The 13,095-nt window shown below is 37.9% G+C and overlaps 1 protein-coding gene across 8 annotated transcripts in view; it reads right to left on the bottom strand.

Annotated features, from left to right (window-relative positions):
* csmd3 (CUB and Sushi multiple domains 3) overlaps positions 1-13,095 on the bottom strand; it is a 709,139-nt gene that overhangs the window by 166,480 nt on the left and 529,564 nt on the right. For all 8 annotated transcript variants that reach the window (XR_010005888.1, XM_062980075.1, XM_062980076.1 and 5 more), the window contains 3 exons: positions 6,637-6,775; positions 2,503-2,690; positions 642-836 (listed from right to left, as the gene is read on the bottom strand). Coding sequence is in view for 7 of the 8 variants with exons in the window: in XM_062980075.1 (XP_062836145.1) it covers positions 642-836; positions 2,503-2,690; positions 6,637-6,775 (522 nt within the window). In the remaining variant the exon portion in view is untranslated. The remainder of the gene's footprint in view (positions 1-641; positions 837-2,502; positions 2,691-6,636; positions 6,776-13,095) is intronic.

Here is a 13,095-nt window from a genome sequence, read left to right as displayed (position 1 = left end):
AAAATTTCTAAAGGGCTTTCTGGGAAGTACATACATCTGGAAGACTCCAATGCAGCAAGAGAATAGCTACGTCTGCACTTTTAAGATATGCACAGCCACCCCATTACTTCATTGAAGTTCTGCATTAGTAATATTTTAAACATTTTTAAAATCCCTGAACAGTGGCAGACAAAACATACAAACCAAGCACTGATGCTTTGAAAGGAAGGCAGAGAACTGGCCAAGGAAGGAGGGGCATTCTAAACTTCTAGCTCCTAATAACAAAACTGTTGCAAACATTCATTTTGTAGGTAGATATGTCTTTGGGCATTTCTTGTTTAACAGAAAATTCAATACAAGAGGCACAATTAACTTGGAAATATTAGGGATAGATCGCTATAGCACAAAACATGAAGTTTAACTAATTTATCTAGCTTTTATCATGGTGTTTTGCATATTACTCCTTGGAATGGAAAGAACTGAATGGATGTGCTGGTCTCTCACTCACAGCCTGTAATAAGATAGTGAGGGAAAAAGCAAGACCCCATGGAAAGAAAATGAATCCCACTTACTATAAGAAGAAATGCAGTCATTAAAAAATCAATGCAACACCGTTTGCTTCCTCCCACAAATCATAATGTTACCCTCTCCCCAAGTCTTACCATGGCAGCTTGGTAAAGCTCTGTTCCATCCAGGTCTTCCATCATCTCCCATGATACATGTGAGTGTAGAGTAACCTTGAAGAATGTAGCCAGCATCACAATAATATGTGACTGTTGACCCCAATTTATAATCCATTCCAAGTCTTGTGCCATTCATTATGTTCCCAGGATCGAAGCAGGACTCACGAAGTTTGGCTACAATTGGGGGGAAAAACTCGTTATATGGATTTTTCTACCTATCTGCTAAGGTAATTTTACTCTTAACACGCAGTTTATAGATAGGACCATTTAGTGTGATTGTAATTGTAATTCATAGATAATTGGCATATCAGCAAAAATGACTGTAAAGAGCCTTTTTAAAAGTATTCCGGTAGATACATGGGGCTGGATATTATGTAAAAATAATTGGGAAACACAGAGTGTCACAATTTACTTGATGGTGATGGTAACATGTGAAATGTATATGTTCATTGTATTTATCCTGCCTCATTTTATATACCTTAGGGTAATAATTGTTTTCTTTTATGTTGATCTGTGACCATAATGAATTACTGATTGATATTGTAATGTATCTTTAGTAGCCCATCTCTAAGAGTTTCTGCAAACTAGTTAAACCTTGGTGAATAATTGTGCTTCTTTCTAATCACCAAATGTCTATTATCATAATCAACACCTGTTATTATTCCCTATTCTTTATTGAATCTTTTTTATTTTTATTGAAATCTCATTGAATGTCTCTCCAAATCTAATCAGAGCAGTCAGGATGGAGTGCTTAAACTTGCTTTCATGCTACTTTCCCAGTTAAAATTACAGGACCCTACAATATTTTCCAAATCAAAGGGTCCTTGTTTCTTTTCCAGTAAGAAGAGAAAAGCAACTACAGAACTGGTTTTAATTAGAAGTAGAATTATATGAAAGAAGTTTGCTTCCCCATCCTTCATTCACAGCCACTTAAAGCTGCATTCCAGTTTATAACAGGCATTGAGAGATTAATTGTATGCCTCCTAGTGACTACAGATTTGACCAAACCCATATGGGTTGGCTTATACACAGTTAAGTCAATCCTATGTCTGTTTTTCGCTCCTGCAGAGTTTCCTTCCTGCGCAACTACCAAGGGCCCTAACAAATACCATAGAGCTGCTGAAGCCTCCTCCCATGGCCATCTGTGACTGGAAGACAGTGAGAGGGTGAATATCAGAAGCACCTGGCTATGTCTCTGTAGCCAAATACAAAATTATTGTCGCATACACTAAGACCTCTGATGGAACACTACAGTCTTTGGCAAATGAAGTAATCATTTCATGTCTGCTATGGGCACACAACCAGATGCTTCCTATAGGTATGGATGGCTGGGAGAGGGCTTGTGAGGCCACACTGGGCTATCTACATATGATAACCTTGTGTATCTGTGTTACTTTTTCAGACTCTAGGTAGATACTTAAATATCTGATTTTTTTCCCGTTCAAACAACAATTATTCCACCACAGGGGCAATTAAATAAAAGTGAAGGACAACATTGGGTATTTCTCACTGTTATATCTCCTTTTTCTATCAATATAATTTTTTTTTTTGCCCAAGATGACATTCAGTTATATCAGGCTTTCCTTTAGATCAGAATGACACATCCCTGGCATGTTTATTATTAGATTAAAGCCATATGGTTTATTAAGATTAAGAATCTCCATGTTATTTTATACCATGTGACAAGACAATAGCTTCCACTCAGGCAAAATAGAGTATTATAACAAAATGAACAAAATGATAGAAACCTTGACTTCATGCAGAAACTTTAAGAAGCTGTGTTGGATGCAATGATGATGATGATGATGTTCAAGCTATGCAAGATGTCCAAAGCATTTACCTTTATACTCCAGATGGAAACCAGTAAAACTAACAGATCCATCACTTCGAAATGCCAGGTGCATTGAGTTTGAACTACTTTCTATCCTTTCTGGTAGCTTGCTATCTTGAAAGCTCCCAATCAGTGCACTATTACTATCTGGCCCATCGTAGATATAGAGAAAGTCATAGTTTGGTTCTATACTGAAGCTGGAAAAGTATTTAAAACAAGACAAATGTCAGATAATACTATAATTAACCAATGTATATACCAAGAAAAGCCTGCTAGCTCCTAAAACCATTATTATTTTAATAGATAGTTAAATGATTGATAGACGATTGATATAAACATAGTTTTACAGTAGACTTTCTTTTTATCAATTACAAGTCAAAAGCATGTTTTTGTTGGAAAAAATACATGACAATGTAAAACATTTTTTGTGGATTACCATACTTCTGTGCATATTTTAGCACTGTGTTTACATGTACTTGATTTCCTGTAAGGTTCTTGTTTGCATTCACATTCACAAATATTCTTATATAATATTCATTATAGTATGAACAATATATTTGCTTTTTTAACTCTCTGACATAATTTAAGGCACTGAATTGTGATAGAGGATTTGAACAAACACCATTTAATATCCAGGATAGCACCTACTCACCTGAGCCTTATTAGAATGCAAATATATGGCTTACAAAAATGGTTCTTAATATGCCTCTGACATTTCCATTAAATCTCATGTCCTGTAAAAGCTGTAAAATCTCTTGGATTTTAGTTACGGGTCAACAACATATTACCCCATATTGATTATCCTATACATCAGACAACCTTTATGGGCTTGGTTGCATGATGCTACAACTCCATGTATTCCTAGTTTAAATTATGAAACTGGCAAGATTATAGTTGTAATCCTGTATTATTCATGTGTAAATCAGTCAATTGTAAAGATCACATACCCCTGAATTACCCTAATTTGGCAGGGACAATCCTCAATTAAATTTCTGTTGCCACACTTCATCGGCTATTTTTTAAATGTCCTGGTTTCTCTTACTCCCACCTGTTCCAGTTACACTCAAGTATACTTTAGTTGCTCCAAACTAAATTCAAAATACAAAGATAAACCGATATTAGTTGGTTGGGTGGAGAGGAGATGGAATATTGCCCTTCTTTATAGACCTAGGCAATAGCTAGTTGATGCATCTTCTCCTAGCTTGTGTCTTCTTCCTCATTAATAACTTTTTGCTGCTTGGCCACATATTGGCCCATGAAAAGTTGGAGGTGTTGGGGATAATATTTCTTAGACTTTCCAGACCTTTCACTTCAGTGTGCTGAGTGTGATTGTCTGCAAAATAAATACAGTGCAGTAGCACTTAAACATTAGGAATAATTTCCTGATGGTAAATTTTGTTTATCAGTGGAATATGCTGCCTTGGAATTTGGTGGTCTCTTTCTTTGAACGTTTTTAAAGAGAGGCTGGAATTCCATCTGTCTGGAATTATTTTCTTGTGTATTCCTGCATGGCAGGGAGGTTGAAATGGATAGTCCTTGTGGTTTCTTTGAACTCTGTAATTCTATGATGACAGCCAAGCATACTGAACACATGGGCAGTGCTTTTATTGGCAGCAGAGATAGAACCTGGATCATCTAGCTGCTCCTGCTTAAAAGCCATAAACGCCATAGAAATAAACATAGGTGCACCAGCCTTAGTTCTTTCTATGTTGATATTGTACATTTTTCCTGCAATGAGATGCTGCAGTGAGGAAACCTATTTGGTGGCTTCCATTATCAGAGATCATAGAATCATAAAATCACAGAGTTGGAAGAGACCACATGGTCTATCTAATCCAACCCCTTGCCATGCAGGAAAAGCACTATCAAAGTGCCCCTGAGATATGGCCATCCAGCCTCTTTTTAAATGCTTCCAAGGAAGGAGTTCCACCATACTCTAAGGCAGAGATTTCCACTGCTGAACAGCTCTTACAGTCAGGAAGTTCTTCCTAATGTTCAGGTGCAATCTCCTTTTCTGTAATTTAAATCCATTGCCCCAAGATAAGGCATCATATATAAAAATACTGCATGCAATGAGGATGGGGTCTCCCACTCATTTGCCTCTTCCATGTTCTGAATGCAATCAACCATTCTGCACTCAGTGCAGTGTGGCCTTATTTGATCATGTTGGGGATGGGGAGGAATTACAAGGGTTTTCTCATCTATGTCATATTTATCTGATTTCAATAGTTGGTTACAGAGTCACCTATAAACATAGTATCATCTGCAAGTTTTCGGGTGGGTAGATGTTAAGACTTTTGTGTTTAGCTTCACTTTTTATGTAGGATACGATTCTGGAACAGCCTCCCCAGGCTTAGAGGGGTTTGGAAGGGGTATACCTTTAAGGCAACCTTTGGGATTTCGCTGTAACTAGGAAGTCATGAGGCTCACTTTCCAGTAAGTGAACAGGCAGCAACCCAAATGTTTGAACTGCCCTCAGGGCTCAGAGGATTTCCCAAGGTAAGCACCTGGCCTCAGCTGAACCTGCTTCAGGCTTCTCCTCCATTTGCACCTTTTGGCTACTAATAAAGAAAGAGGACTTAGGCTTAATAAAGTGGTCCTTCCTCAACCCAAACTTTGTCTCTAGTCTTGTTATTCCCATTACAGGCAGTCTCCAGATTGCAAACATGACAGGTTCTTTAGGTTTGCTCTTAAGTTGAATTTGTAAGTTGGAACAGGTACATTTTTAGGTGTAACTCCATTTAAATAGATATTAGCTTTGGATAGCAAAGGGAAGGGTTAACTCCCCTGTAATGTTAGTTTTGCTATCTGTGCCCCTCCTCAGAAGATTTCACCTCACTTTCTGTCGCTGTGAAAAGTAGATATTTTAAAAAATTGGCTTGTTGTTAAAACAAGGATTGGTCAGAAAGCTTCAGTGGAGACCCCTTTTTTCCATGATAACTCTTTCAGGAGTGAATTTCCCTTATGAGGGGTAAATTTCTCTCACTTTCTGTTGTCTCATCCCCATTCTTAACTATGTGTCATTTGTAAGTCAGATGTCTGTAACCTGCGTACTGACTGTATTCGGTAACAATATTTGATGCATGCTTCTTTGCTCACAAGGAGAGTGCTTTTTCAGCACAGATTCCTCATATCTAGAATTGTGGTTTGTGCTTCACTTTTCACAAAACTGGAACAACCCAATCATGGGATATTCTTGGCAACATTTCTCCTTGCATTCCTTTGAAGTTTGAAAGAAGGTGACTTGCCGAAGATCACCCAATGTGTTTGGGTGGAGATTCTAATCTAGTCAAAAACCCCAACTGCTATTCCACACTAACTCTCTGTATTTGAGATGCTTTCCCAATCAAATCTGTCTAACATCAATATTGTCAAATACAGAAATTGTTTTCCCCTTAAATGACCAGACAGAATCATTAGCTTTAATTACTGCTTTGTGTTTCAGAGGGAGGTGGTATTGCATTATTCTTTCACTTTATTCATACCCTAAAGGGCAGCCAAGAAATCAAATAAGAAATAAACAGATGTGATATTTGCTTAAACTGTAGTTTAAAAACAACATAGGATATTCTAGATGGAACAGTTTCTGTTTTAAGGCATATATTTGGCTTGCTGTTGATTTATGGGCAGTTAGAATTGAAGCCACAAAATAAACAACAAAACAAAACAGTGAAATATTTTAATTTTGTTGTCTGGGCTATTTGTCATGTGTTATCACCCTGAAGAAGAGTAGGCATGGAAACACATAACAAAACCAAACAAGTAAACTGAGTTTTGAATAGTTGCCATACTAATACTTATCTTTAAAAAAAAAAAAGAGGTAGCCAGTAATATTTTTAGGGTAACATGCAAATATTTTTCTGTCACCGGCATCTACGAATGCATTTGAGTAAGATATTGTTGACCTGGGCGGGGGAAGCCTTCCCTGGCTGGCCCCACTCAAAAGAAGTCCCGGTAGGGACTACTTGTCTCTCCCTTTGCTGGGAGGGAGCAAAGCGTTTCCCCACCCCCATGCTCAGGGTGGGAAAGGGAATTCTGAAAGACACATGTATTATAACATGCAAGGCCACACATTAACCATGGTTGACAGGGTGCATCTCAGATCCAGCTAGTTTTTAAAATTTGATTCAATTGACCACTTACCTGATAAATGCTAAAGATATCACGTAATCATTATTAACAGTGATTGTCCAATCGCAGTCTCTACTATGGGGATAAGGATGAGGGAAGTTTGGTGAAAGAATAAACCCTGATGAACCTGTTAGATTTCCTCCACAAGGTGCTGTGAAAGAATCAAGCAATGACAACAGCCAATTAATTTAAACACTTCCATTATATTTTACATATACATATGTCAAAATAAGCCAAAGAGAAAAATGTCTCTTTCAAGTTGTGCTGGTGAACCATGATTGTTCTGGTTTATTCTCCAAAAACAGATTACATTTTTTTTTCTTTAGCTCTGAATAAGAATTTATTCTGTGTCAAAATATGAGCTTAAGCACATCCACACTTTCCAGGTGCAATAGCAATGCTAGACCTATTACGCATTGAGTGCTATTATGCATGAGACATGTTGATATGAACTCATGCAAAAAGAACTCATGGTGTTTAAATGATGATTGAACATTATCAATAATATAATACACTGAAAAAAATGAGATTACATATAACATGAACAAAATAACAACATTGATCTGTGTGGGAAAGCTCCAGAGTAGTCAGTGACCTCAGTTAACACCAGTCAAGGCTGTATTAACTTACATCACTGGATACTCAAGAGCTTTCTGGATGCATATTATCTAGAAGATCCATTTCAATCTGGTCTCAGGCGGAGACAGCTTTGCTGTATGGCCTGCATAGGGAACTTGACAAGATAGTATATTTGGTGGTTCTGCTGGATCTCTCTCTCTCTCTCTCTCTCTCTCTCTCTCTCTCTCTCTCTCTCTCTCTCTCTCTCCCTCCCTCCCTCCCTCCCTCCCTCCCTCCCTCTCTCTCTCTCTTTTAAAATACCACCAGATATAGCATAATTCCAGGCTGTCTTGATGGGATGGGACTGTAGCTCTTTTCCTTTTTTTGGACAAGAAAACTAAAGAGGTGGTGCTGTGGGACTCCTGTTCATTCCCCTGGCTTGTGCAGTCTCTTGGGGCTCTATTTTGTCCCTCAAGCTTATATACATTATACATTAAACCACTGGGAGAGGAGAGAGGTTTTGTAGTGGGGTCCTATCTATATTTGGATGCCACTCAGATCTACCATTCATTTCATTCCTAACTCTAAACAGATCCAAATTAATAGTCATGGAGGAATGTTGAGTAGTAGTAAAACAGTGCAGTATGTATCTAATTCAGTTTGGTTCCAGGACTTGCCACGGATTACTAATTCCATGGATGTTGAAGTTCCATTATATACTATGGTGTAGTAAAATGGTGTTCCTTAAATGAAATGGAGATATCAAGCTTTGGGATGGGTATATTTTGGGGCGAGGGTGTTATATTTTTAAGCCACAGATCTGTGGATACCAGACAGCCACATTGGATCTAGGAGGGAAAGACTGCTGCTTTCCTGGATAAGGATCATTTGTTTTCATTTTATTCATACAATGAATCATTTTATTAAAGTAATTCGCATAAAGAGGATATAACATCTACCTCACTGTGTTCGTTTGAAGCCCAACAGAAATGAACAGGGTGTGAGTGTTTATGTGTGTGCATGAGTACTGGTAATTTCATTATCCCACAATTATGTTAAAAACAAAAAACAAAATAAATAATACATACAATAAATGTCATTAACAGGAAGGTCACTCTGTGTGTTAAGTCAATATAATCACAACTGAGTACTGGACAATCTATTTTGATGTAAATGTATCAGAATCAGAGACTTGATTTTAGAATTAGCATAGCTATTATCCACTTTTATTGATATTTTCAGCTGGGTGAAGACAATCAGCATCCAGTTTGTGAATTTGTGCATACACTATGTGAAAAAATGTTTTAAACGGTTTACTATAAGGTTGGCTATCTTAACTTATCAAATTGTTTAATGTGTCTTTATGGGATTTTTTACATTTTAATATGAGTTAAATTTATTACATTTATTGTGTTTTATTCTGCCTTGAGAGCTTATGATATGAAGTGAGAAATCCATATTTCAATAATCAAATAAAGTGGAATATCCATAATTTAAATGAGAACACATCTAAAAAGGCAAAAGGTCTTGAAGCTAGACAAAGCCATTGTTAATTGTCATCAAGTTGGCTTTGAATTTTGGTCACTCTTTATGAGACCACCAGTCATCGATGGTCCTTAGGTCCTGCATATGCAAGGCTTTGGCTTTCTTATCAGTTTATCCACAGGTAATGTGGTCTTTCTATTTTCTACCAAATATTAAAGTCTTTTCCAGTTATCCATATAAAAAAGACAGTTGGCCTTGCATAGATTCTATATCCATGGATTCCACCATCCACAAGCTTTTTAAAAGAATTCAAAAAGCAAACCTTAATTTTGCCATTTTATGTAAGGGAAATAATTTTACTGTGCCATTGCATATAATGGGACCAGCACCTATGGATTTTGGTATCCATGGTGAGTACTAGAACCAAATCTCAGCAGATAATAAGGGCTGGCTGATATGGTTTATTCACTTGCTTGCACAACAATTAACATAATTTACTAAATGTCGAGTCAGAACTAAATTTCACTGTTGCAGCATAGGAGGCTAGCTCTTGCTAAATAAAAGTTGATCACCCCTCTTTCATGTGTTATTCTTAACCAAGCAGGAGGCAAGTCTTACCACACAACTTCATAAGATTTCTTCCTTCTAATCTGAAGGAATTAAAGAAATAAACAAACCTGACCAATTTCTTCAATTCTAGGTTAGAAAGTTTTCTGATTTTTTTTCTGAACACTGTACATCCATCTAGTCCTATGTTTTATAAACACATGCACAGGTTAACCTCTGTGTGTAGCCTAGCCTTACAGTTCTGTATTAGAAATCTCCAGGAACATGCCACTGTCTTATATTTAAGGGTAATTTGATCTATGCTCCAGATTTTGAACAATGACATATTATGGAACTTCATTTTGGATAGGTTCTATAGACTTATCGATTCAATGTGTGTCTGAGATCACCTGGTCAGTCATCCCTTGTTAGGTTACTGACTGAAGATGAGTACGGTAGAACAAATGCAGCTCTTTCTTTCCTTGATCCATTTTTAACAACAATAATTCAAATGCTATTTGCATTTCAAGGGAAGCTCCCATTAATGCCAATTTATGCAATGTTACATCTGCTAAGATTTACTGATCAATTTGAAAGAAGACTAACATTAGCTGGCATGTTTATGCTGCATCAAACACAAATGTGTGTTGTGAAGTAGAAGGCTTAATAATGCATGCTGAGAAGTTAGTTCCAATGAAGATTACTGATATCTCTGAATGTATTAGGACTTGCAATATTTAATGAATCCTCACACTATTTTAATTATTTCTAAAGTACCAAGTAAATGCCTTGGATGGGATGACTGCAGCACTCTGCCAAGACATGAATGAAAACATAGACCTTAACAGATGCTGCAAACCATAGTTCATTCAAATTAAAACAGACAGGCCACTGAAAATATTTTGAATGCACCGTAGTACTCGTGTATTTTAATTTGAACAGACAGACTATGATATAAATGCCTATGTTTCTTTAATATGTTTTTCTGTTTGTCTGTTCAATGTCCTTTTACATACAAAATATTCAGAGACAAATGCACAGTCTTTGTTCCAATTTTGATCTTCACAAAAAAGCAAAGCGGTTAGATGTTTGGTCATCTGCTGACAATCTGAGCTATTGGTGTAAAATATTTACAAAGAACACTATCACATTTCTATAACACAAATTTTAGGATGGCAAAATGATCCATTTTCATTATAATTATTTTTTTTTCAAAAAGATTTGTTTAAAAGAAAATCCTTTAGCAAACAGTCCTCTGCATAATTTAATCAGTATAGAGAAAATTAATACAAAATCCCTGCATGCAGGCCTTGGGGAAATCTTGCTCTAAGAATGAACATCTTTAAAATTATATTTTTGTCCTCTTTCTATCTGTCTTTTGAAGTAACAGCAGCTGTCCCAAAGGGTCTCCTAACTTTACAGACTGGCTTTTGAGGACACATATGATCCTGTGAATATAGAGGGTTGCCAGTTTACACACACAGGAAACTAGAAGACTAAAGGAAACAATGTTTAGGGGGCTCCAACCCAACTTAACCTGTTTCCACCAAAACCTCATTTTTGCTCCCAAAACTCTAAGGGGCATGGAGGTGTATTCACTATTTTGGGGAAAATTTAATGACACTTTAGGCCTTTTCTTAAAACATTGCTTTACTCCCGAGAGACAATTTGGGATCATTTTTAAAGAACTGAAAAACATTGGACAATGGAGGCCACACAAATAGCTCTTGGAAACCACCTGCAATTGGAAGGCTGCACCTTGTCCCCTCTCCTTTTAATATTTCCACCTAGAGATTACTAATTTAAGTCTTTCTTTAAATATATAGAGACTATGAAGTCAGCATTTTATTATCAGCTAAAATTGTCCAGAAATCAGTTATAATCAACCAATTCAAGTCAACAAAGCTTCTCAAAAACAACAAGAAAAGAGATGGACCTCTACTCACAACAGACAACCCTTTCTCTTTGTTTCCTAAATGGCAAAAGAACTCTTTATTCATGATAAAACTGAACTTTTGATGGGAGGTAACTATGTTAAACAAGCAAAAAGAGCATAGTAACTGCAATCGATGCACCTTTATGAATGAATCTCACCATATTTTCAAGATGTACAGAAGGCCTTCTCTTCTTTTTATGGATGGTGCTACAAATGATCTTTTCATTTAGAAAATCCCACCATCATTAAAACATACAATTCCATCCTTTCTGAGGCCTGCTAAATTGTCCTCACATTTGGATCTAATCAGCTTTGTTTACTATCAAGCAGGGGTGTGCACAGTGCCATTTTTCACAATGGGATTAAGAAAATCCAGTAACTGAATCCCCAGAAATGGAACAGGTGGCGGGGCTCAGACAAAAAGGACCACGTGGCTGCCAAAAACAGCTGCTTTTGGATGCTTTTGAGAGCACCGTGGCAGCAACCCCACACCGGGGCAGTCCCCCCAGCCTTGTCAGAGCCAATCAGAGCAAGAAAGTGGATCACATGCCTTTTTGCCAATCTGGTTTATATATACCAGAGCAAGCTCTTCCATTTTTCTGTGGCATCCTGGCTTCTGAGAGAGAGATTGTGTTCTAGCTAGCTCCGTGTTCTATCTCAGTGCCGTTGCGGCTTAGGATTGCTTTTGGATTCAATTTCAATGTTGAATATATTGCAGCCCTTCTTTTTACTATTTTGCTAGGGAAGTGAGGGTGGGTGTGCATGGGGGGGGGTTGTGAAAGGGCATTTTGAGGGTGTTTGTTCAAATATTTTTTACCTTTGTTTGGGGGGAGTATTAGTGAAGGGGAGGGGATAGTCTAAATCCCCTGAGTCCCCATGGGGAGAATTCAACCCCCCTCCAGTCCTATTTACCTTCTTGATTCTGTACTCTGCCCTGCACCTTCCTTCCTCCCCCCCCCCATTTTTTTTTAAACAAAAAAACCCTTTCTTCTCATTCGCCTTTTTGGCTGACTCATTTATTCCCTTTCCCTGCCCTACCTTCTGGCTTGTGTGTACTCTTGTCACGACCCAGGCTACAGAGCACCAATAACCATACGCAGAAGCCAGAATCTATCTAATATCTTTATTAAGGAAATATATAAAGTTAGTAAAAGCAAATGTAAAAGATAGTCCAGAAGCAGACCTTTCAGGAAAGGTCAAAATTAGTCCAAGGAATTAATGTCCAATATGAAATATTAAGGTCCAAAGTTGTAATCCAATAACCGAAACACTCACTTTGCCAAGCAAAGTGAGGGGAGATGACAAGGTCCTTTAGTCCATAAAACTTGAACGTGGCTAGGAAATAACTTGATACTTGAAACAAGGCTTGAACGTGGAACAAGGTAACTAAGAACAAGAACAAGGTCCGTGGAATAACTTGGTAAAATCCGTGAAACAAGGCAAGGATTGGTCCTGGGAAACAAGGCAAGGTCCGCAGGTAAACAAGGCTGGGAAGCAAGGCGAAGGCTGGATAGCAAGGCAAGGCTTGAGCAAGAGCGAGGCTTGAATCGGAGCGCGCTGTCCAGACACAACTCGCTCCGTAGGCTGACGAATTGACTCCGCGAAGTTGCTACGCGGGCAAAACACCTATATAGAGTCCAACTTTCTCACCAAAGCGGTTCTCTGGGAATCAGAAACGAAAGCTAAACTCTGAGACCAGATGTTAAACTCCTTAAAGATTCTCACGAGAACCAATGTTAATTGGCAACATTCTTAGCTGCTATCCTCGCACTCCTGCGCGAAGCTGAATCCAAACTTCTCTGTTGTTTACAAAACTCCCGGCGCAAGAACACGGGAGAAGTAGGCTCTGGGGTTGTTTGACATACTTCTGGGGCACAACTTTCTTGCAGGTGCAAGGTTTCCAGATCTGCCTGGGAAGGATCTGGCTGAGAGGAATCCAGTTCAGA

This window comes from Anolis carolinensis, chromosome 4 (assembly GCF_035594765.1).
Source record: "Anolis carolinensis isolate JA03-04 chromosome 4, rAnoCar3.1.pri, whole genome shotgun sequence".
In the NCBI taxonomy this organism is placed as follows: Eukaryota; Metazoa; Chordata; class Lepidosauria; order Squamata; family Dactyloidae; genus Anolis; species Anolis carolinensis.
Note: the sequence above shows the minus strand (reverse complement) of the source record. Positions and strands in the feature narration are given on the sequence as shown.